The sequence below is a fragment of the Urocitellus parryii genome, chromosome Y (assembly GCF_045843805.1).
Source record: "Urocitellus parryii isolate mUroPar1 chromosome Y, mUroPar1.hap1, whole genome shotgun sequence".
In the NCBI taxonomy this organism is placed as follows: Eukaryota; Metazoa; Chordata; class Mammalia; order Rodentia; family Sciuridae; genus Urocitellus; species Urocitellus parryii.
The window spans coordinates 4,136,185-4,162,105 of record NC_135548.1 but is presented as its reverse complement, the minus strand read 5'-3'; the positions used below and the strand labels follow the sequence as shown (position 1 = coordinate 4,162,105).

General features: G+C 34.1%; 1 protein-coding gene across 1 annotated transcript in view; it reads left to right on the top strand.

Moving 5' to 3' along the window:
• LOC113176014 (eukaryotic translation initiation factor 2 subunit 3, X-linked-like) overlaps positions 1–20,369 on the top strand; it is a 94,801-nt gene extending 74,432 nt beyond the window's left edge. The window contains 8 exon segments of the mRNA XM_077794245.1: positions 1,777–1,935; positions 2,952–3,086; positions 3,194–3,288; positions 3,641–3,746; positions 3,749–3,775; positions 6,089–6,258; positions 15,490–15,662; positions 19,848–20,369. Of these exon segments, the coding sequence (XP_077650371.1) occupies positions 1,777–1,935; positions 2,952–3,086; positions 3,194–3,288; positions 3,641–3,746; positions 3,749–3,775; positions 6,089–6,258; positions 15,490–15,662; positions 19,848–19,911 (929 nt within the window). The 3' untranslated portion in view covers positions 19,912–20,369.
• Positions 20,370–25,921: the final 5,552 nt, after the last annotated feature.

The following is a 25,921-nucleotide window of genomic DNA, read 5'->3' as shown; positions in this document are numbered from 1 at the left end:
CCTTAAGTTTGTTAAAAGAATCATGCTACTCACTGTCAGTTTTATTCAGTTTGGTTTGTTACAGGAAAAGGATTCAACCAAGGAAAGAGACACATAAGGCAGAATCTAAAAGAGTTCTAAATGTGAGGCTTATGTGGTTTTCTTTTTATAACATTCCATATGAAAATACTGTCAACCTAATTGATATACTTTATCTAATTAGATTTTTTTTAGTGGGACTTCCTGTTATGTAGAAATGATGACTAATCATGTGATTGATCACTGAATCACGTAGTTGTTCTTTCTGGCATGGCCAGCCTTCACATAGCTTGGAAGCCTCAGCCTAAAATTTGGTATGTTCAATCCCAAGATTAAATAAGGATACTTCAGATAGAGATGACATAATGATTACCTCAAGAAACACAAGGCATAGGTAGGTCAGGTCTATTTGGGGAGAGGTCAAATAAGAATAGACTTCTACAAGCATGATCTCAGATATTGTACCAGGAAAATGAACACAGCTACTTGGGAAAGATGATCTTCAGTTTACAAAACAAAACTATATTTTATTACAAATTATTAGTGGTTGCTTTTGAACTTCTTTTTTCTTCTTTCCATTTTTGTTAATGAATAGCTCTATCTGCTCTCTATTGCTGTGTAACAAAATATCTCACAAATAGGAACCACAAATATTTAATCTGTTTCTGTGGTTAAGGAGTGCATACCAGTGAGGCATACACTCAGAGATATCAAGACTTGTTTGGAACTGAATCTGCTTTTAAGATTACTTGTACTTTCGTTTTCCATGTTGTTTTTTCCTTGCCTATCATAGCTTCTACTTTAAGTCAGAAGTCAGAGCCTTTTTAACTAATTTTAGAAGTGAAATTCAATTACTTTTGAAGTATTTTCTTGGTTAAAGTTGTTTTGAGCCAGGTGTGTTGATGCACACCTGTAATCCCAGTTGCTCACGAATCTGAGGCAAGGGCATCATGAGTTCAAAGCCAGTATCAGCCAAAGCAAGGTGCTAAGCAACTCAGTGAGACCCTGTTCCTAAATAAAATATAAAATAGGGCTGGGGATGGGGCTTAGAGGTGGAGTCCCCCTGACTGAGTTCAATCTCTGGTACTACCTGTTTCCCCCCAAAAGTTGTATTTTAAGGAAAGATTTTATAAGGTTTAAACTGATGGTAGTGATCATCTATCCTAAAGTAGAATGGATCACAATATTCCAAATACTAATTAAAGTCAGAATATATGTTTTGACTGAGCAAAAGCTATCTGTAAACCCTAAGAAGGTAAACTTGAGGCCCGGATCGCTGTGGTGAGCCGTTTCTGTGAACTGTGGCCGCCATTACAAGATGTCGCTGGTTTCCGCTGTAGTCTGTGACAAACAACTCCTTATCAGAATGAGTTGGCACACTGTGACTTGGCACCCTATGAGAAAAGTCCACATGGCAGTTGTGCATTGGGGCTTTATCTGCATTATTAAGTCTGGGGCACACGGGAGAAGAGAGAGAAACAAGCTAAAAGACATGTCAAAACAAAGGCCTGAATAAACTGCTGAAGGAAGAATCCTGTGTCGTGTTTCCTTTGCTGACGAGGGCTTGCGGCAGATCGCAGTCATTACTAGAAGTGGAAGTTAAAAGACTGGGAGGATCAGAAGAAATAAGGCAAAGAATTTAAACAGCATACCAAAACAGGTCTTGAATTGGGCAAGTGAAGGTCTGTTAGATACCAGTTAATTCTTATTATTCATCCTGTCTATCTTTGTTTAAATTTTTTTTTGTCATCCATTTAGCTGGTAATGAATCTTGTCCTCAACCTCAGACTTCTGAACACCTAGCTGCCATAGAAATTATGAAGCTGAAACATATATTGATTCTGCAAAATAAAATTGATTTGGTAAAAGAAAGTCAAGCTAAAGAACAGTATGAACAGATCCTTGCATTTGTTCAAGGTAAGAATCCTGGTATTGTAATATAATGGATTATCCAGTATTAATTAATGGTTGGAACATCTGTGTTCTCTTCTTAGTACTTAAAACCTTTGTTGCTTATAGCAACCTGATATTTTAGTTAGAAATAATTTATACAAACATTCCCATTTTATTATTAAAAATTTTTTATTATTCAATTATTGTTTTATTATTAAATTATTATTTATTATTGTTTTTATTATTTAAACAAACATTCTTTTTTTTTTACACCACTGATTTTCAATGATTATGTGTTCAAAAATTGGAATTGACAGTGATATCTTTAATCTTTATATAGTGTTCTTTCTCCCTCCTTCCCCCTTACTTTCGGGAATCTGTGATGTGTTTCTCACATTTGATTTCTTATTCTTATTACTTATGAAAAAAGTCTTTTACCCTATTATGTGGTAAATAAAATACTTCATTATGTTTCTAAAATCTCATTGTGTATTTTCCATTTCATTTATTATCCTGTGTGACATGTAAGTAGTAGTATTGGCACATATTGTATGTGCCAATAATCTGATAAGCAGAGTATTTATAATTTTGTCTTTCCTGGGGGATAAGCTACTAAAATCTGGGGTTGTCAGCCGCAGAACTATAGAAGGATAGTTCAGTCAGAAAACGTCATGATTATCTTCAAGAAGCACAAGGCACAGGTCACATCTGTTTTGAGAGAGGCCGAATGTTTTAACTTGGATTCCATTTTTTCAGTTGGCTACATTTCTTTGCTGGTAATGGACATATTTTTTTAATCTCTTCTATCTGCTTATTTATATTGATAGAACTTGCTATCAAATGATTATAAAATGATTTCTTTTCTTAGATGGAAAAACAATGTCATAGATTTTCTAAACAACATAACTGTTTTTATTTTTGCTTACTTGAATGTTGGGATGTTTATTTTTATAAACTTAATAGTTGTTTTATATAATACATAATGTAGAATGGATTCTGTTAAACTGACAACTTTCGTTCTATTTGAATTTATCATGTAGGTACAGTAGCTGAAGGAGCTCCTATTATTCCAATTTCTGCTCAGCTGAAATATAATATTGAAGTTGTCTGTGAGTATATAGTAAAGAAAATTCCAGTGCCTCCAAGAGACTTTACTTCAGAACCTCGGCTTATTGGTAAGAATTTATCTCTTGTCTTTTAATTATTGACTTAGTTTTTCTACATTATTGGCTGTTTTTTATGTGAAGAATGAAATTTAATAGTTTTCCTTTCTCTTCCTCAGTGCTTAGGTCTTTTGATGTTAATAAACCTGGCTGTGAGGTTGATGACCTTAAAGGGGGTGTAGCTGGTGGTAGTATTTTAAAAGGAGTGTTAAAGGTAAACACTGAATTCTAAATTTTTTATTTCTTCTTAACCAGAAAATGATAGTGGCAAAAGGAAATCTAAAAAATTTTCTTTTTTTTTTCCTCTCCAGAAAAATGTATTGTTTACTATTGTTTTTTGAATATAGCAAGTCTTATATTTAACATGTATATTTCCTGTAGGTAATTAGTGTATTGAGTGGTTGTAGCTTTAAAAATAAACTGTTTGGATTTTTATTCTTTTTGTTGTGATATTTGAAAACATTCTTGGGAATAGCAGTGCTTTTTAGTTTAGTTATCTATCTATTGGAACTATACATTTAAATAATTATTCTTTTACCCATATGTGTCAACAACTTCTGTTTCAGGTGAGCCAGGAGATAGAAGTCAGACCTGGTATTATTTCCAAAGATAGTGAAGGAAAACTCATGTGTGAACCAATCTTTTCCAAAATTGTTTCACTTTTTGCTGAACACAATATGCTCTTCCGGGGGGTCTTATTGGTAAGAACTTTTCTTTCATTGATAAACTTTTACTAGTGGCTTTGTGTCATTTTATCCAAGAGGATATGTCATCTGTGTAATTAGAAATTTTAACTCCTAATACACATTGTTTAAGTTTTGATTTTAGATTACATGATATTATGTTTCTAAAGTAAGTATTCATAAAGAGTATATTTGGGTTTTATGTGTAGAACTTAAAATTTTCACTATTATCTGCGCGGTATTTAGCTGCTTATTATGTATATTATTACAAAGAATCAGGCTGAAATATTGTATATTGTATGAAGTCATTTATGCTGGATTTTACTTAAGAGATAACTTCTCCTTTGTAGAAGAGAACAATTTAGGGAGTTTTTAGTTTTTTTCTCTTTAGAGCACTAGCATTATTCAGGAAAGGCAAGATTTTCTGAGAGAGTTTTTATTTTTTTATCATTGGATTAAAGAAAAAAGTTAGATGAAAAGAAATTTGGCTTTTGTTCCAAATGTTTTAGTTATTTTTATGCATCTCAACTATGGAGACCTCTTATGGTAGTATTTTGGTTTCTGTTTTCTCATGAGAAATTAGCTATTAATCTTAAAGAACCCCTGTGCATAATCATTACATTTCTCTTGCTTTCAGTGATTTCATTATGATGTGTCTTATTGTGAATCTCTTTATTCAGCTTATGGTTTGTTGAATCTCTAACTTGTAGATTTTTTTCCTTTTTCTACTCTGAATATTTTTATGTATGACTTCTTAATATTCTTTTTGTCATTGTCTTTTCCCTCTATAACTCATTTTACTTAAATTGGTATAATTGACAGATCTCTGAGGTTCTGTTCATTTTTCTTCTGTTTGTAAGACTCGATAACTTACTACGTTTAAGGTCGATGATTCTTATTACTGCTTATATCTGCTATTGAGTTACTCTGGCCAATTTTTTTATTTTTATACTCTTGAATTCTAGAATACCTATTTGATTGTCTTGTGCTCTTAGACTCTTAGTGTTGTATGTTTGGTGAAACATCTTCCTTATGCTTGGTGTTTCAAACTTTTTTTAAGTCAAATGTTGACTTAAAGTCTTTTGCCTAGTAATTCTAACATTTGTATATCTGCATGGTAAAATATTTTAAAAATAGCTTGTACCATATTTCCTGCCTTGCAGGTCTCAGATAATTTTCTATTGAAGATACGTGAAATAATAGAGTTCAGTGGCCGCATATGAGATTCTGCCCCCTCCTGGATGGTTTATTGTTATTGCATTTTGTTATTGCATTTCTCAGTCCTTGTTAACATTGGAGCAAGCTTGCAACACTAAACCAGGCAATTAACATATGCCTTAGTTAGTCTATTTCCAACACAACCTTAAGGTTAGCTAGTGGTGAGGGCTTACGGTTTACTTGGGTTGTGCCTAATCATATGACATTCTTACCCATTCATTTGACCTTCTGGATTGCAGAAAAATGCCAGTTTTTCAAACCCCTCATGGATATCTTAATGTCACAGAACTCACTATTCTAACTAGTATGACTCTTTGTTTTAATGAACATTTGTCACATTGCCTCAAAGCCTTTGCTTAATTTTCAGAGTTTCAAAAGTTTATCTCACATTTTTGTCAGTTTTTCCTTTACTTTTTATGGAAAAGAGAATTTCTGGAGTCTTTGACATTTTGCAGAACTTTATTTCATAGATGCTTTAGAGTCAGCATCAAACTAAGTTGCTTATTAGCACATTGCTTTTGCTAAGGCTGGCTTTGAACTCTTGATGCTCCTACCTCAGACTCCCGAGCCACAGGGATTATAAGCATGTGGCACTGTGCCTGGCTATTTCTCTATTGAGCTCTTACAGAAGAGTTCTCTGTGTATGTATGTATATGAATGGTTAAATACAAGTTCTGGGAATTTTATAATCTAATTTTCTATTACTGAAACGCATGATAACATACAATAAAATAGTGTAGTGACAGTCCTTGCTTATCTACCAACCAGTGTTTAAAAATGTCACTATTATTTCTGAAAATTAGTCATTATGAACTTTTTATCTTAAAGTCTTTACTGATTACATTTTACTTTGTAAAATTTACTTTGATTAACCAGGTTTTATTTGCCTCAGCTTATATCAGAAACTCTTGGTTATTAAATATTTAGGAAAAATTTTGTCAATTATCTGACTTTTTAGATAGAGGAGAAATTTAATTGTGCAGCTGTTGGATGGTATAAGCAAAATGTAGCTGTTATATGAAACCCGTGCTGTCCTTGTTTGACTAACTTTAGCTTTGGAGTTATCTTAATAAACAAAGTTTAGGAATATGTGGAATCTTATATCGTTATTAGGAGTTGGAACCAAAATTGACCCAACCTTGTGTCGAGCTGACAGAATGGTGGGTCAGGTACTTGGTGCAGTTGTAGCATTACCTGAGATATTTACAGAACTGGAAATTTCCCACTTTCTACTTAGATGGCTACTAGGTGTGCGTACAGAAGGAGACAAAAAAGCAGCAAAGGTGAGTACTTTTTATAAATTTCTATTTCAAAACACAAAGTATGGTGTTAGCTTTTAAAATTTTGTAAGGTAATCAGTTTTAAATCAAGTAAAAAATTCTTGCTTTTTAAATTAATTTGTGTGGGAAGCCATTCTAACACGTGATTGGTGGCTCCCGTTAAGGCTCTGAGGCACTTTGGCTGTGTCGAAGTTTTCCTGACCCTTTCCTGATGAGAGAGCCCATCTGTGTGGGGGTATGCCTGACCACCTACCCCGGGGACCCAATCACTGACCCTGACCTTGGAGTGCAGCCCCCCCTCAACCTTCATTGGATGGAATTCTCCCCTGAATCTCTTGTTCCCCAATAAAAGGCTAGTCCCCGGCGTGTTCACTCTCTCTCTCCTGCTAGCCCTGAGTAATCCTTCCTGCCTTGCCGGGCGGTTAGAGATGGGAACCAGAGAGGGGAGCTGTCTCGGACCTAGCAATAGAAATAAGGTAACTGAGTCTGTGTGTTTTATTTCAATCTCTTCTAACTAACTTTATGCCTAGAACCTCATTAATGAAACCATTGCGCAGGCCGCATGGTAGTAGAATTGGCGCCCAAGAGGGGGGCATTCTAGATTAGTTAGACTGAGTAGGAGCGTGCTATAAAGATAAGGAAAAGAATAAAGATAAAGAAAGAAGTGACATTTGGGTCACAAAAGTACCTAGAGTTATTGAAGGAAAGAGACATTAAATTAATTAAAATGGGAAATTCAACTTCTACGGATAAGGAAATGTACCTGACTATTTTAGACAGTACAATTAATCAGAAAGGAAAACAGATAAAGAAAACTCAGTTATTACAATTCTTAAAGATTGTAGGTGAATATTGTCCTTGGTTTTGTGAACAGGAGTCTCCAAATTTACTTACTTGGGAGAAATTAGGAAGGTTACAGAGAGTTTGTCTTTCTAATGAACTACCTGGAGGCATAGAAAATATACAGAAAACATGGACGGCTCTAGAAGTTTGTCTTTTTGAATATATGGGCCAGAGTACAAGGCCCCCTGAGGACCTTTTAAAAGGCATTCAAGGAGCTGTTAGGTCTATTCAAATGGAGAATCAGCCTGAGGCTAAGTTAATTCCCTTTCCCTTAAGCCATTTAAAAACAAAGGCACTAAGGGCCAAGCCAAAGGTTAGAAATGTGAACTTAAACTCACAGCCCCATGTGGAAGATTCAGATGGCACGGATCAGCCCGCCTTCTCACCACCATCATTTCCTCCTAGCGGGAGCCGAGCAACAATACGGGGAATTCCAAGGGAGGTCGCAGAGTGTGACGTCACTGGCACTGACCAGAGCAGCCCGCGATTTTTATCAGGACAGAGATCACAAACAGTTTTCTTAGGACCTTCAAAGACAGTTGAATTAAATCCTGAAATGGGGCCAGAACAAATCCCTACTGGGATTTTCGGGCCGCTTCCTGATAATACTGTAGGTTTAATTTGGGGACATAATAATTTAAAGGAAGCCATCGAGGTGATACCTGGTGTGATAGATTCAAAATTTAAAGGACAGTTATATGTTACTGTAAAATCAAATTATGCCCTAAGGCTCACCCCAAAGGATACTTTTGCCCAATTAATATTATTGCCTTGTGTCTCAGAAAGGCACCTGCTGGTAGATTCAGTTTCTAAACAGCCGGACAGAGTATACTGATCACAGTTACTACAGCAAGAATGCCCTTTATTAAAACTTAGAATTAATAATAAAAATTTTCTAGGGATAATAGACACAGGAGCTGATATCTCGGTACTGTCTGATCGATTTTGGCCTAGGAACTGGCCTTTGCATGTAGCACCAGCTAACCTAGAGGGAATAGGACAGGTTTCACAGCCTGCTCAAAGTGCCAACTATCTCCGTTGGGAAGATTCCGATGGGAACAGTGGAGTATTTAAGCCTTATGTGTTAGAGTCTTTACCAGCTAACCTATGGGGAAGAGATATTTTAGCCAAAATGGGATTATTATTAGTTACTCCAAATTCTATAAGGTCATTTGAGGAAGTTAACCAGAGGTATTTTCCTGGAGATGATAAGGAGACCTTTCAGGAAGAATATCTGTTTACAAGCCAGTCTCCACGACAAAGATTAGTAAATGCTCCAAACCAAAATTTTTACTAGGGGGCCCTGAGTACTTCCCCGATCCCTAAGACAGCTGAAAAAATTAAGTGGCTCACATAGGAGCCTATATGGATTTCTCAGTGGCCCATCTCAGGAGAAAAGCTTAAAATAATTCACAGATTAGTTGAGGAACAACTTCAGGCTGGTCATATTGAACCAACGCTTAGTCCTTGGAACACACCTATTTTTGTTATTAAGAAAAAGTCAGGAAATTGGAGATTACTACAGGATTTAAGGGCAATAAATCATGCAATTCAGCCTATGGGATCCTTACAGCCAGGACTTCCCTCCCCCACAGCCATTTCTTTAGATTATAGCTTGATGGTAATAGATTTAAAAGACTGATTTTTCTCTATAAGGTTACATCCTGAAGATTGTGAAAGATTTGCTTTCACTGTCCCAGCAATTAATTTTAAGGAACCTGTTAAAAGATATTGCTGGAAGGTTCTTCCTCAGGGAATGCATAATAGTCCTACACTGTGCCAAAAATACGTTGACCAGGCGATAAATCCCATTAGAAATAGTTTTCCTGATGCATATATTATTCATTTTATGGATGATATATTATTGGCTCATGCTGATCCACAGGTACTTTCAGAAATTTTTACTCAGTTAGAGACTTCGCTTACAGCAATGGGTTTATGTATAGCTCCTCAAAAAATTCAAAAGGTATCTCCTTTTTAATATCTAGGTCAGATAATTCAAGGACGTACAATCCGTCCTCAAAATCTTCAGATAAGAGTTAAAGAGTTACATACCCTTAATGATTTTCAAAAACTATTAGGACATATTAATTGGCTGAGGCCATCCTTAAAACTAAGTACTTCTGAGTTAAGTCCTTTATTTCAGATATTACAAGGAAATCCTCTCCAACCTCTCCACGCCAGCTAACTTTGGAAGCTAAGGCAGCCTTAAGAAAAGTTGAAGTTGCAATTAAAAATGCACAGCTTACTAGAATAGATCCTAAAGAAATAGTGTATTTATTAATATTCCCAACTGAGCATACCCCAACAGGAGCCATATGGCAAAGATTAGGAGTTATTGAGTAGATTTATTTATCCCACTCCCCTCAAAAAACATTAGTTCCTTTTCATGATTCTATAGCTCAATTAATAATTAAAGGTAGAACTAGGATTTTACAATTAATTGGATCTGAGCCTGATATCATAATTATTCAATTTTCTGTCCAACAGACTAATTGGCTTTTTCAAACTTCTAGCTCATGGCAGATAGCTTTTGCTGATTTTCCTTGCCAGATAGATAGCCATTATCCTCGTGATAAGATTGTACAATTTGCATCATTAATGTCACTTATCTTTCCAAAAATTGTACGAGCTCATCCAATAGAGGGAGCTTTATCGGTATTAACAGATGGTTCCAACTCAGGTAAAGCAGGTTTTTTCAGTCGTGTTCACACAGAGGTGATACAAACTTCTTATACTTCTGCCCAAAGAGCAGAGCTTCAAGCTCTGATCTGTGCCTTAGATTACTTTTCAAATGAGCCTATTAATATTTATTCTGACAGCTTATATGCAGTCGGAGTTACCAAAAATATTGAAACCTCAGTTATTGGGTATACTTCATCACAGGAGTTATTTGAATTATTTCATAATTTACAAAAGACAGTGCTAATGCGAAAGTACCCATGTTTCATAGGACACATACGTGCCCATACTAGTCTTCCTCTACCTCTAGTTTCAGGTAATGACAAAATTGATAAATTAGTAGCTTTTTGTCAGCAGATGTCTTTATATGACTGTGCACTAGCTTCCCATTCCTTGCATCATCAAAATGCTTCTAGCTTACATAAAAAATTTAATATTACCAAAGAACAAGCTCGTCAGATTGTAAGCCAGTGCCCTAAGTGTGTTATTCACACTCCATCTCTGCCATCAGGGGTAAATCCCCGTGGATTAAAACCAAATCAAATATGGCAAGTGGATGTAACTCATATTCCTCAATTTGGTAAGCAATGTTATATGCAAGTCATAGTGGACACTTATTCTAGATTTATTTTTGCCACAGCACGTACTAAGGAAAATACTCAACATGTAATTTCTCATTGCTTAGCAGCTTTTTCCGTTTTAGGGTGCCCTATGCAGATTAAAACAGATAATGCTCCAGCTTACGTAAGCTCTTCTTTTCAACAATTTTGTCAAGAGTTTAAAATTAATCATAAAACAGGGATTCCTTATAACCCCCAAGGTCAAGCCATTGTGGAATGAGCTCATTTATCTATTAAGCTTCAATTACAAAAATTAAAAGGGGGGAATAGGATTGTGACTCCCCAAAATAGCCTTAATCATGCCTTGTTTGTTTTAAATTTTTTAAACTGTGACTCAGAAGGTCACACTGCTGCTGAGAGGCAAATGTCTCCCTCAGTAACAGGCTCTTTAGGCAGAGTTTTGTGGAAAGATTTACAGACTGGTCAGTGGAAGGGTCCAGACCCAGTGATAATGCAAGGCAAAGGCCATGCTTGTATCTTCCCAGAAGGTGCTTTCCGTCCTATTTGGGTGCCTGATCGTGCTATCAGACATGGAAGAGATAGAACCCAGATTCAAGCGACTGAGGATCGACCCAGAGGAGCCACTACCCAGAAGGAGGAGATTTCGGAAAAAGATGAAGAAAGACCAGATTGAACCAGCCGAAAAGGTGATTTCGTGGAAAGATGTGAAGAAGTTAACAACCCAGGCTTCCCGAATACTTCGACGCCTAGGAAAAAACAGGACCCCAGTCTTGATGGTAGCCACAGTAATTGCCCTACTGGGCTGTCAGGTAAAGGGGAATCAAGTAGACACTTATTGGACATATTTCCCAGATCCACCCCTGGTACACCCAGCTGTGTGGACTGGAGAATCTATTCCAGTATTTACTAATGACTCATTCATGATGGGAGGATTTACAGATACTCATATTACTCCCAATCATGTGACTAGATTTAATTATTCTGGCTACAGTGCCCAATTACCTTTGTGTTGGTCACATGATAAACATGCTGGCTGTCTGAAAGTATCATTTGAAGAAAAGACAGCGATTGGTAAACCTAGACTGACAAATAATTCTATTTATGGGGACTTAAAACCTAATACTAGATCAGTAATTAAGATGGGATTTTCCCATAACAAGCCAGTCATTTCTGCCAAACCTCCTCCGATACCCCACTGTCCAAACAGTTTTACAATTGAGATCGGCACCTTTCCTAAATGGATGGATTGTGTAAATGCCTTTCCTGTACGACATAAGGTGTCTAAAGATAGAGGGTATATTTTAGAATGGTCTCCAAAAACTGATGAGACAATTACGAAAAAATTGTGCTATGACACCTGCAGGATTTGTTAGTAATATTTTGACTTATAGTGAAGGAGGTGTTCAAAAAGATATTTGGCATTTAATCGCTGCCTCAGAATATTTACATTTTACATATAAACCTTTACCAAAATTTGTCGGCAAGAGCTGTAAAGTGGGATCTTGCTATGGCTTAAGAGCTTGTGTCCAATCTCCTTATGTTTTAATTATTGGAAATGTAAAAGTTAAATGGATGGATGACAGATATGTTGTTACTTGTAATAAATGCAACCTAACCAATTGTATTACTAGGTATAATGGAGGAAAAGGAGTGCTGATACTTCATCAGCCCTCTTTCATTTTATTACCTGCTAATATTTCAGAGCCATGGTATGCTGATGCTGGTTTACAAGTCTTGCAGCAAATTCATGCCCAGCTAACAAGATCTAAACATGCTATTGGAGTCATAATTGTTGGTGTCTTAGCACTGGTCTCATTTATTGCCTCAACTGTCTCTGTGTCTCTGACATTGTCTCAAAATATTCAGCATGCAAAATTTCTTAATAATTTAGCTCAAAATACTTCCAAGGCTCTGCGTAATCAAGTAAATATTGATGAAAGGATTGAGACTAAATTAAACGCCTTAGAGGCGACTGTTATAGACATAGGTAATGAACTTTCAGCCTTAAAATTTAAGGAGAGGCTTAAATGCCATGCTAATTATAAGTATGTGTGTGTTACAGCTGCCAAGTACAATGCTTCTCTCTGGGATTGGGAGAAGGTTAAAAACCATTTGTTAGGTATTTGGCAAAATAGTAATAATAGCTTGGATATTCTGGAACTTCATCACCATATCCAAGGCATTCAAAATAATAGAGCTGATTTTTCAGATCCTTCTTCTTTGGCTAACCAAATATTGAAGGAATTAAATGGATTCAACCCTGGAAATATTCTTAAACACTCCGCTTGGTACATTATTGGATTATTCTCTTTGCTGTTAATTCTCTTTTGTATTGTAATCATAGGATGGCGATTCTTCCAATCAAGAATCCAGAAACTCCAGAGTGAACCACCGCCTCATTGTTAAGAAAATAAAGGGGCGATATGTGGGAAGCCATTCTAACACGTGATTGGGTAGCTCCCATTAAGGGTCTGAGGCACTTTGGCTGTGTCGAAGTTTTCCCGGCCCTTTCCTGATGAGAGAGCCCATCTGTGTGGGGGTGTGCCTGACCACTGACCCTGGGGACCCAATCACTGACCCTGAGCTTGGAATGCAGCCCCCCACTCAACCTTCATTGGATGGAATTCTCCCCTGAATCTCTTGTTCCCCAATAAAAGGCTAGTCCCCGGCGTGTTCACTCTCTCTCTCCTGCTAGCCCTGAGTAATCCTTGCTGCCCTGCTGGGCGGCTAGAGGAGCGAACCAGAGAGGGGAGCCGTCTCGGACCTAGCAATAGAAATAAGGTAACTGAGTCTGCTGTGTGTTTTATTTCAATTTCTTCTAACTAACTTTATGCCTAGAACCTCATTAATGAAACCATTGCACAGGCCGCGTGGTAGAAATTTGTGTTCTTGTGTGCTACTGGGAATTGAACCCACTGTACTACATCCCCAGAACTTTTTTATTTTAGTTTGAGAAGGTCTTGCTAAGTTGCTTAGGCTGACTTGGAACTTATGATCCTCCTGCCCCCTCAATCTCTCAAGTTGCTAGGGTAACAGACAAGTGCCACTGTATGTGGGTTCAAATAAAAGCGTTTTGAAAAGAGAGAAAATATTTATGTTATGTTTTATACTTTTCCTAAGATTTGTTCATAGAGAATATTAAAAGTAAGCACTGTATATACTTTATAAAAATAAATATAATAATATTGAGTACAGAAATAGTGAGAGAAGATAAGCATTGAATTCTGTATTTCCTTTTTTTTATATTAGACCTTTTTTATTCCTTGACTTGTTATGTATCAGGAATGCTAGACAATTATTCTACCCATTGACCTATATATATTCAGCACCAAAACTTTTAAAGTAAGTCTCCCTTCTATCTCATTACTATTATTAAGTTTCATTATCTTTTTTCCCCCTTGATCATACCGACATTTGCCAGATACTTAAAACTTTATCTTTTTGCCACTGTTGGTAACCTTAAAATGAATGTACTTTTCTCTTTGTCATATAAATTCTATACATATGTAGTTATTAAATTCTTTGCATGTTAAGGGGAAATTAGAATTATAAAAATCCAATGAGGCAAGAAATTGATACCAGTGGAATAAAAGGACATATTTTTAATGTTTCCTCAGTTTCTACTAGACTTATTTTTATTGTGTATATTTTGGTTTGATTATTTGTCCTGGAGATTGAACTCAGTAATTCTAATTATGAAAATTATGAAAAATCAAATTATAAGAAAAAAAAAGTTTATTTAGCAAAATGTTAAAAAATCAAAAACTACCTTGAGATTTCATCAGTTATTAAGGACACAAATAATACGAAGTATTGGTGAGAATATGGGGGGAAAGGTCCATTTACACATTGTTGGTGGTTCTGCTTGTTAGTGGACTTCTCTGGAAAGTGGAAATTGCTCAAAAGTCTAAGAATGGAACCACCAGAAGACCCAGCTGTCCCACTTCGGGTATATATGCAAAGGATTAAAATCTGCATATTACAGTGAAGCAGTCACATCAATGTTTATTTTTAGCAGTGAAATTTATAAAAAACAAATTATGAAATCAACCTAGGTGCTTTTCAACAACTGAGGATAAAGAAAATATATGTACACAACAAAAATATTACTCAGCTGTAAAGAAAATGAAGTTATGGAATTTGTATAATTTAAAAAATCAGTGGATTTAATGGAGATGATTTTGAGGTAAAGGAGTTGGGATTGGACTAGGAAGAACAGTGAAGAGAATCCAACCTAACTTTTCTATGTGCATGTCTACATACACTATAGTAAATCCTTCAATCCATAGAGATTACCTAAAAAACAAAACAAAACACAACTAAGCAAATAGCAGAAAGACCAGTAGAATAGAGAGAAGGGGAAAGGGTGAGGAAAGAGGGAAGGAGAACTAGAGACTGAATTAGAAAAATAATATTTCATCTTTTATAATATCAAATGAATTCTAAAATTAGGTATAACTAAAAAGAACTAATAAAATGATAAAAAACCACATTGATCTGAACTCAAGTATTAAGTTGTCCATGTTAACAAAGCTATTAAAATAGCAACTGATATTTTACCTAAATGATATGTGTTAACCAATTTTATAGAGTCTCAAAAAGTTTTAACATGAGTTGAAATTAATCTCTAGAACTCACTTAACTGTAGTAATACTCATATCTTATTATGTCAAGAAATTTGTAACCTTTGTCATACGATTTCTTTAGAATTTTATAGATTCTTTGTTCTTTTTGGGGAGAGGTTGTCAGGGGTTAAACTCAGGGGCACTTGATTTCTGAGCCCCATCCCTAGCCCTATTTTGTATTTTAATTAGAGATAGGGTCTCATTGAATTGCTTTGCACCTTGCTTTTGCTGAGACTGGCTTTGAACTGACAATTCTCCTGCCTCAGGTTCCTGAGCTGCTGGGACTCACAGACTTAGGCCATTGTGCCAGGCTTAGATTCTTTATTTTTAATAGCTTATTTTACAAGTAGATCTTTGAGTTGAATTCTGCAGAGAGCTTTGTTTTGATACAGTACAATTCATGTACTTCAAATCTCATTATACTGAAATTTGTTCAGAATTATTTTCTTTTTCTAGTATAATAATGATAACTTTTTTTTTCTTCTTTCTTTCTTTTTTTTTAGGTACAGAAGCTGTACAGGAATGACGTGCTTATGGTGAACATAGGATCCATGTCTACAGGAGAAAGAGTTAGTGCAGTTAAGGCTGATTTGGGTAAAATAGTTCTCACTATTCCTGTGTGCACAGAAGTAGGAGAAAAAATTGCCCTTAGCCGAAGATTTGAGAAACACTGGCGGTAAGTCTGTGAATTTGCAACTGTTTAGTTGCAAAAAATCAGCATATTTTCTTGTGGGACTTTGTTTTTGATAATGTTCACACACACACGTTCCTGATGTTATTGAGCAGTTCTTATGACTTAACTTTTAGCTACATATTTGGATATGTACTATATCAATCTTTTAAACCATTTTTAATTATTCATTGAAATAATTTTATTTATATTATTGTGTATTCCATCTTTGTCATCTATCTTTAGAAATATTTTTAAATTTTTCAGAAGTGCAAATCTGTCATTAAACAATCACTTTACTTTCCCCATCTGGCAACCCCATTGTTGGTGTATTAATTTGAGCATACTGATTACTTCCTCTAAGTCATGTAGCATATATGGAGTGTATATGTATGCGTATGTGCGTGTATGTGTGTGTGAAAATATATAAATTTAAATTTTTTAGTTGTGAATGGACATAATACTTTTATTTTATTTTTATGTGGTTCTGAGAATCGAACCCAGTGCTTTCTATAAGCAGGGCAAGCACTATACCAATGAGCTACAACCCCAACCCAGTATTTATATTTTAATGGTTGGCTTATTTCTTTTAGAATAGTGTCCTCAAGGTTTACCCATGCTGTAGTGTAGGTCAGAATTTCTTTCCTTTTTAAAGTTGAATAATAATTTATTATTGTATATATTTTGCCTATTTATGTGTCAACAAACACTACATATGCATCTATTAAGGCTATTGTAAATTGTACTGCTATAAATTGCCGAAGTCAGGCCGGGCACAATTCAGGAGCCACTTGTCAAAAGAAACCAACTTTATTTTTAGAACTACAAACGCCAAACAAAACAGCTCCTCAGGAAAAACCCTCAGAGCCCAACCGCCACCACTGGCTTCCACAAGCCTCTCACCCACACCCCAGCCTCTCCACCTCCCACAATCCTCCTGCTCTTGAGGCCGATTGGCTGGGTCACGTGGGCGGAGCCAAAGAAGTCCCCCAATGAGCAGCTCCATGGTCTGAAAGGCGGGGAAACAGCCCAATGAGCAGCTCCGTGGAGGAGCCAATCAGCTAGATGTTGCTGGGGCCGCTGTGAGCCAATCATCAGCTGGCAGTCTGAAGGGCAGGGAAACAGCCCAATGAACATCACCGCATAGGAGCCAATCAGCTAGATGTTGCTGGGGCCACTGTGAGCCAATCATCAGCTGGCAGTCTGAAGGGCAGGGAAACAGCCCAATGAGCAGCTCCACAGAGGAGCCAATCAGCTAGATGTTGCTGGGGCCAATGTGAGCCAATCATCAGCCGGCAGCTGGAAGTTTGCTGGCAGCTGGAAGTTTGCTGGGGCCCCTTTGGCTGTGGCTCTCAACAATAAATGTATTGTATAAATATTTCTTCCAAGATTATGCTCTAAGTTCTTCTGCTGTATTCATCCAGGAGTGGAATTGCTAGATTTTAATTCTGTTGTTAATTTTTTAAAGAAGTATATACCATTTTTAATAGAAGTTGCCTATAAGTTTTGGTATTTGGTATTGTTTTAATTTTTCTCTTGTCTCATAATTTTTATTAATTCCTTTTTTCATCCATTTTTTAAGAAGTTATTTTTTATGTATTTGTGAGTTTTTTAGTTACCCTGTTTTAACCATAATCTGTGTGTTTTTAGATCTAAAGTGACTCTTTTATTTTAAAAAGTATGAATTTCTGTTTTTCAATCCATTCACACAGTTCTTTTAAGTGTTTTAATACATAGATTTTAAGTGTTTTACTACAAAGAAATTTTAAAAGTACTAAAATATTGTAAAATATTTTCCAGCTTTTTTCTCATTTTTAATTTCATTGTCTTTTTGTTGTTAAACCTTTTGATGTATTTGCATTCCTTTGTGGGTATGTACCAGTTTGATCCCAAAACCCTAGTGTTTACTGATATCTTTAATTTTAAATCTTTTATACAGTAGATCTATTAACATAAATTTATAATTATACTTTGGATTTTCAAACCCTGAAAACATTTTTTAAAAACAAGCTCTTAATTTTATTGGCTTTTATACTACATAGAAGTTCTTTATTAGAGAACTCATATTTCATATGACTTCAAGTTATCCTGATGTCTTTTGTTTGAAGGACTCCCATTAAGCATTTTTTGAAAGACAGATCTAGTGTTTAGTGAATTTTCTTTGGTTTTTATCTGGAAAATTTTAATCTCTTCATTTTTGAATGTCAACTTTATCAGATGTGGAATTCTTAGTTTTCTTTTAATACATATCATATACTATTACTTCTGATTTATTCTGAGAAATACACTGATAGTCTTATTTAGGATCACTTTTAGATGATGAATTGTATTTTTCTTATTGTTTTCAATATGTTGTTTATTAATACAGGCAATAATAATCATTTGTTTTGACATGGATCTGAGTCTTTCATGTAGAATTCTTTGACCTTTTTTTAACTTGTATGCCCATGTGTTTATGTTTGGTGAATTTGAAAATATTTTTTATTCAAATGAGTTCTACTCTTTTTTTTTTTAAATCTATGCTCTTTGATCATTTCATATCAAATGTTTCAAGTTGTTGATTCTTTCTATTGACTTTTACCATTGAGTTCCTGTAGTAAATATTTCAATTTAGCCATTATATTTTTATCTGTGAATTATCTTCTAGTTCTTCATAATGTCTGTGTTTTTATATTAACATTTTATTTACATATTGTTTTCTAGTTTATTTTGTGTTTGGTTAAATGTGATGTCTGTGTTCTTTGGGTTTTGTTTTTGGAGATGTATTGTGGTCATTGGAATGGGTTTTTCTTGAGATGTTTATAAAGTGGACATTTGAAAAATCAACTGTCTTTGCTAGTCTTCATAGACTGTATGCCTGGAATGACCTTCATTAATCATACCAAAAAGAAGACTAAAGGTCTTTTTAGACATCGTTTTTCTTGGGCTTGTATGTATGCTTTTTCCCAATTAATTTTACCACATATGTGGCAACTTTTAAAAAATTTTGATAGTGGTGCTAGGTATACAAAACAGGGCTATTGCATCCTGGGTGAATGTTCTACCACTGAGATATTAATTTCAGCCAGCCCTCTTGTGGCTGGCTTTTTTTTTTTTTTTCTTTTGATACAGAGATCTCCTTATATTACTCAGGGTGACCATGAACTTGTTCTGTCCCCAGCTTCCCAAGTAGTTGGAATGCAGGCATGTACCACATGCCCAGCTATATGTCCCTTTTTAAATATTTTTATTTTCCACCAGAGTTTGACCTTGCTGATGCTTTGGATTTAGCTGTTGTAGTAGATTTCTGTTTCTGTAATCTTTACCTCTAGGCCCCAAATCTTTGAAGTTTGACTCTTTTTCTTCCATCCTATGAAAGGAATTAGGAATTCATTGACTTTCATTGCTCAGAATTGTTTCTGGGAAGTAGTTGGGCAAAGGTGAACAAAATGCCATGAAATTTCCTATTTTTGGTGTATTTTTTTCTTAGCTTATCATTCACTTCTTACTAGAGATCTTTATAGATTTCCCACAGATCTACTTTAGTCATTATACTATTGCTTATTTGGTGTTTCTACTAGGGAAACCAGGTCCTTGAGTCTAGGAAAGTCTCATAGTTCTGACTTTCTTCTTGGTTTTTAGAATTGTAGCTTTTAACTGATACCTGGTTTTACTAAAAACAGACCAGCATGGACAAGAGCAGACTATGGTATCAAGGATGGTAGGGTGTTCCTTTACTATTAAGAATAATCTCTTTGTGATCTACATGATCTTCTATTTCTTTATTTTTCCTTAAGATCATTAGAACCTTTTTAGGTGTTGTCAAAGCACTTGGCATATTTCAAGAGAAAAGAATAAATATTGATATACCTTATTAGATTGGGCTGAGGTGTTTGGTGTATTTCTGTGGTTCCCTAAAGAGACTTTCAGAATTTTTCTTTGCTACTCTGAATTGGTGGGTATATTGTTTTAGGCACAAATGTTGTAGAAACTTGCCATTCTCCTTTTTTATGCTCACAGGACCCATCTGTAATGGTCTAAGAACCTAAGGAGATAGGGGGAATATTTCTTTTCCAAGAAGATTTTGTAAGTGCAAGTTTAAATTTAGAATTAGACAAAAAGAAAAAACAAAAAACAGTTATGTCACAATTAGATGGTAATGCTAATAGGATCGATTTAAGATTTATGATTTCTTTTATTTTCATTTTGCAGTTTAATTGGTTGGGGTCAAATAACAAGAGGAGTGACCATCAAGCCAACAATAGATGATGAATGAAGAATTACAGTTAAATAATATGTTTTGATGAAACCAGAATTTTCTAAACAACCTACGGGTACATTTTAAAGCAAAAACTAGGAAATTTATTTCACATCTCATTATTTTAGAAGCTGTCAGGTTATTTTCATTTTTGTTAGGAAATCTAAATATATGCCACTTAAATAGCAGGGTCTCTAGTCTCTAATAAATATAAAAATTGGTATGTTAATGGACGTAATCTACATTTTAGTAGAAGTTGATTACTGCCAGTCATTTTCAGATTTATATGTCAATGCAGCTTTGAAATGAAATTGGTTAGTACAGCCAGGTTTTGCTGTGTCACATGTAAGTAAACTTGCTTCAAATAAAGTTTTTCTTCTTAATTTCTCATGATTCATGTTTGAGTATTGCCAGGATTCAAGGACTACTGCACCAGTAGAAGTTTTAAAAGATGTGTTCTTGAACACTGGCTCTATTTTTACCTCCATAAGAGTGGTTCAAATAAAAAAAAAATTTTTGAGCCTGATATCTGATTTACATTGGCCAAGCTTTCTGGAAGTCTGCTTTCAGGGAGCTGATGACAGCTTTCTTCATCCTGTTTCTTGATGCCCTCAATTTTTTTCTTTTTTATTACTACTAATCCCCAACAGTTCTTCCCTGTTGGAAATACTATTACAAAAAATACTTCTAAATAAGTTCATGTTTAACCTTAGTATAATGTCATAATCTTATTAAATTGATATGCTTAGAATGTTTCTGCTAACAAGAAGGAAGTAGGGTTTTTTTTTTCCATATAACCATTTAAAATTAATGAAATTGGGGAAAAAAGCCATTAGAAGGCAAAATATTGATATTTTTAAATAAGCAGTATTACAAGTGCTTTGTTAATTCCATTTTTAAACCTAAAAGTTCATTGGTTATCCAACTAGTCAGTAATAATTGTTTAGAAAACTTGTGCTTGTGATATTATAGATTTAATGGGTTATAGGAATATTTTATAATATTGATTATATTGTGAAAAATCTTAAGGATGACAGACAAATGCATTCAGACCTTTGATTTCAGAGGCTTCACGGCCACAGGAGTTCTTCTATAAAATTCATAGTAAGAATTCTTTTCTTTTAATATGAACATGGTGGTGCAAGACTATCCCAGCAACTCAGTAAGCTGTAACAGAATGATCACAAGTTTGAGATGGTTGTCTCAAAATAAAAAAATAAAATAAAAAAGGGCTGGAACATACATAGCTCAGTGGTGGAAGGCCTCTGGTTTCAGTTTTCTGTACTAACACAAACACACACAGAAAATGTGTATAATTGAATCACTTTATATGTACACTTATATCAAAGCCTTGTTTTACACCACAAATACTATTTTCACTTATTAATTATACTTTAATAAAAAACTCATGTAATCCAGTCTGTCCCAGAAAATACTCTCTCTGCTGTTAAGTAAAGTGAATACTTATTTTTTTTATGGTTGGCACTATTCTGAGTTACTTACGTATAGTAATTTGTCTAAAAGACCCAGCAGGTTTATTTCCTACATTTTACATTGAAGAAATTGAAGCCAAATTAGATAGGAAGTTTGCCTCACCTCATTAGTAAGAAAACTATTATTCAAACCTCAGCAATCACCTTCAACCATAAAGTTAACATTTTTCCAGTGTTGGCTGTATTGGTTTATATTTAAATAGTGAGTTTTGTACTCCTTAAAAGCTTTTCATTCTTTTTTTTTTCTTTTTTGTGGTTTTTATTATTGGGAGTATTCCTTTATGACGGGGGTGTGGTGTTGTTTTTTCTTTGGTGGGGGGTGTCTTAGTTTTTACATATGTTGAGGCTGTAAAAATAAATTGACAAAATATGTCTTTATGAAATAAATATCCAATATTAATGTTTTGGGTTACTATTAGCTTACTGCTGTGAATGTATCTACACTAGCACAATTTTAGTTAGCATCTCCCTGGCACATATGTATATTTTTTTCATTCTTTGGCCTTTTTACAGTCAGTTTTACATACCATCTATTATATCATTTCAGGCTTCTATTTCTGCAGAAGATAAGAGAAAATATACATTCATATGTGCCTGTAATATAATGGATAAAAGTATTTTATGAAGTTTTGTTGTAGCATAACTGGGGAGTAGCCTGTGATGTATTATTGGTTCTTTGCCAGCAATATGCCTACAGATTTGCTACCACATTTTATACTATATTTTACATAGTACTTGTTACAATAAAATCATTTTTCCCCAATATATTAATTACTTAATTTTAATTGTTCTTTTTAGATTACAGTAGAGACAAACAGGTAGAGCCTTTAAAAATATTCTTTCCTCTCTAATAACAGTTAGTTTTTATATAGAACTTAATTCTGGTTTTTGTTATATAGCTCAGTGATTGAGTGCCCTGGTTTCTATCGCCAGTACTGCAACAGCAGCAACAAAAATATAAAAACTCATAGAATTGAAGTTTATGGGGTACTAGAGAATAAAATTATTCTCAGATTTACTTATGACTAGATAGCATTCCAAGTCTTGAGGAAGGGTGTTGTTTGGAAGGAAGTGATTTTAAAGTATGGGCATATTTTTAAATATATTTATTCCTTTTGCAAATGTAAAAACTTGCTTTGGAAGATAATTCCTCTTTTGTCATTAATGACCAGCTTCTGGTGTAGGAATAACCAGTGTTTAAGGCTGAGGTGGAAGGAAGCAAGGCAGCTGAAGCTAAAAGGTAACTGACTGAATTTTAACTCAGAAGTAAAAAATAAATAACAGGTTTTGTGTTTAAATGTTAATAAATACATAAATTTCAAATACTACAGATTTTTTTTTATCTGGGAGGTGTAACTGCAGAGATGCGAAGTATTTAACCTTCCTCTGTCCATATTAAGTAATTAAGATATTTTAAAAATGCTTGTTATATTCTCTGTGTACCTAAAGTCTAGTTAACACTTATGTTCTTTTACAAAAAAAAAAACAACCTTATCTGCAGCATGGCTGTATCCATACCTGTGGTTTGTAAAAATATATTAATTATTCTTAAGTTGTCCAAAGGTTGGAGTCTTATAAACATCTTCTTCCTAAAAATGTACCTTTGTAAATGGAATACTGAATCTACATGTAGTATTTGAATTATAGTTTACCCCCCCGGATCTTCAAAGAATTGGTTCTGGTAAACACACCCTTGCCCTACACATATGCAGAAAAATCTGAGAATGTTCACTTATTTGATACACCATATGGTTTCCATATAGCCAGTGTATCCCCATCTATATATTTTTAAATCATCTCTTGTTTACTACTACAATGTGAATGCATTTGTAAATAGTCATTTTTGTTGTGTTTAGGGAATAATGAACATAATAAAATTGTGTTCGGTATATTTGCAACTTTTTTTTTTAAAGTATCTTCAATCTGTTGGTTGGTTCAGTTTGGATGCAGAAACCAAATATACAAATCTACCCTTTCATTAACAAGGTGGCACATGCCTGTAATTCTAGTCATCCAGGAGACGTGGGCATAAGTTCAACGACATCTTCAGCAATTTAGCAAGACCGTATCTTAAAAAGTTAAAAGGATTGAGGATGTAGCTCAGTGGTTAAGTGCCCCCGGGTTCGAAAAAGTAAACCCAAAACAACTAGAATACAGAAAGTTAAATATTGGAAGAAGGATCAGTAATCTTGTTGGTAAATAAAAAAAAAATATTGGCTGAATTTAAATTGTTTGCTTTTTGCTATTTTGAGTTTTTAATATACCATGATGTATTAAAAATTAATTTCAATTGATTCTATTAATGTTAATCTAGTGCTTCATTCCTGGAATAAACCTTAGTGTATATCGTTTTGAGTGCATATCTTATTTTTAAAATATTAGTCTATAGTTTGCCATTTTTATCATTTTAGTTTATTTTGGTATGAGAATTACTCTGACTTGGTAATTAATATGAATTGAGCCATACTTTCCTTTTCAATATTTTGAATGAGCTTGTAGAATATAGTATTATTTCATTCAAGAAGATATTAACTAAGCCTGGTAATTTGTGTTTATTCTTCCTTCTTTCTTTCCTTCCTAGCTCTCTTCATCATTTTCTGTTCTTTTTTGGAAATGTTTGAATTTGTTTAGTATCTTCCAAAAATGTGTTTATTTCATGAAAAATTGTGAATTATTTGGTATAATTGTTGATTTTATTCTTTCATTCTCCCTTTGATGTCATTGACTGTCATCATTTCATTATTGACCTAATTTTAGTAATTTGCATTTTCTTTTAATGACCTAATATTTCGTTGAATGGACATACTACTTGTTTATTCACCAGTTGAAGGAAATTCGGATTGTTTTTACTTTTTAAAAAACAAATTGCCTGGGCATATGGTAAGTACTTTTAATTGTTTGAAGATTTACCAGACTTTTCAAAGCAAGTATATCTATGTTACACTCCTTAAATGTACTATTTTACACTCCAGAAGTTTTGAGAACACTGATTTCTTTTTGAGTTTTTTAGCATTTGTTTATTATCTTCATTCTAGTTGCTTTGTGGGTGTGAAGTTATAAACCCATTGTGATTCTGATTGTATTTTCTTGATTAACAGTAATGTCATGGAGTTTTTTATTTGTGCAATACGCTGCATTCTTAATTTGCCTTTTGGTTATTAGTATGTTTTCTTTGGAAAAACTGCTATTCCATTGCCTATATAAAATGTGTTTAGTATCGAATTAGAAGATATCATTTGATAAAGTCTTATGCACATGTTTTGATTTGCAAATGTCTTTTCCCATTCTGTGATTTGCTTTCATTTTCTTGATAGTTTTCTTCAAAATACAATGTTTTTTATTTGGATATGTTTGATTTACCTATTTTTGTTTTTGTTCATTATTATTTTGTTGATTATTTGTAGTAATATATAAGACTTCTTTACAAATGCATAGTCATGAGTATTTATTCACTTTTGTTGTTTTCAAGATTTCCTTTGAGTCCTGGCAATTACTTATAAATTTTAAAATATTTTTGTCGCAGGAATCAGGGATTATTGTGTTTAATCTGTTAGGTCAATTAGTATTGGCATTTAAAACAATGTTGCTTTCTCATCCATGAAGATAGAATATTTACATCTTTTAAGATTTTTTTTTAAAAAAAGACGTGTAGTGCATATGTTTTTGTACTTTTAGGAGGGTGGGTTTTGGGTTGTTTCCAGTGTTTGTTTTAACTAAAATTACTTGGTTACTTTTGATGTTGAAATTCATCTATTGCTAATGCACAGACATATATTTTTTCTATTTTGTTTTTTTAATTGTAGTAAATTCAAGTAACAATTTGCCATCTTAACCTTTTTTTTTTTTTTTTTTTTTTTTTTTGGCGTGTGTGTGTGTGTACTCTTTTTCTATTGGGAATTGAACATACCACCTCGTGTATGTTAGGCAAGTAGTTTTTCACTGAACCACATTCCCAGATCCCATTTTAACCATTTTCAGTTGCACAGTTTAATACTTTTAAATTATTTATAATGTTATATAGCCATTACCACTATTCATGCCTATATCTCATTTCATCTAATACCCTAGATTTTTAAAATATTTAACTCTTATTCTTTCTGAACTTGTTTATTGGTTATTGTTTATGATAAGAAATTTAGTGGATTCTTTATGCTCTTCTGTATGTAAGATTTTTTAAATGTATTTACATCATTCTTTGAAATCTAGATTTTTTTAAATTTCACTTTTGTCTGCTTGATTATTTTTCACCCATTTGCCTAGAATTTCCAAAACAATGTTGATAGAAGTTCAAGAATATTTTTTTCCTAATTTAATATTAGAAGGGAAGTGTCCAGTCTTTTGCCATTACATATTAATAGAGATTTTTCTTTATTGTTGTATATTTTTAATCATGAATGGGTGTTAGCTTTTGACTGTGTTTCTACTTCCATTTACATGAATATGTGGCTTTTGATTTTTATTATATTCTTCAGATGTACATTAATCAATTTGGGATTTATTATTTTGTTGGTTATTTCACAACAAAATTCCTCATA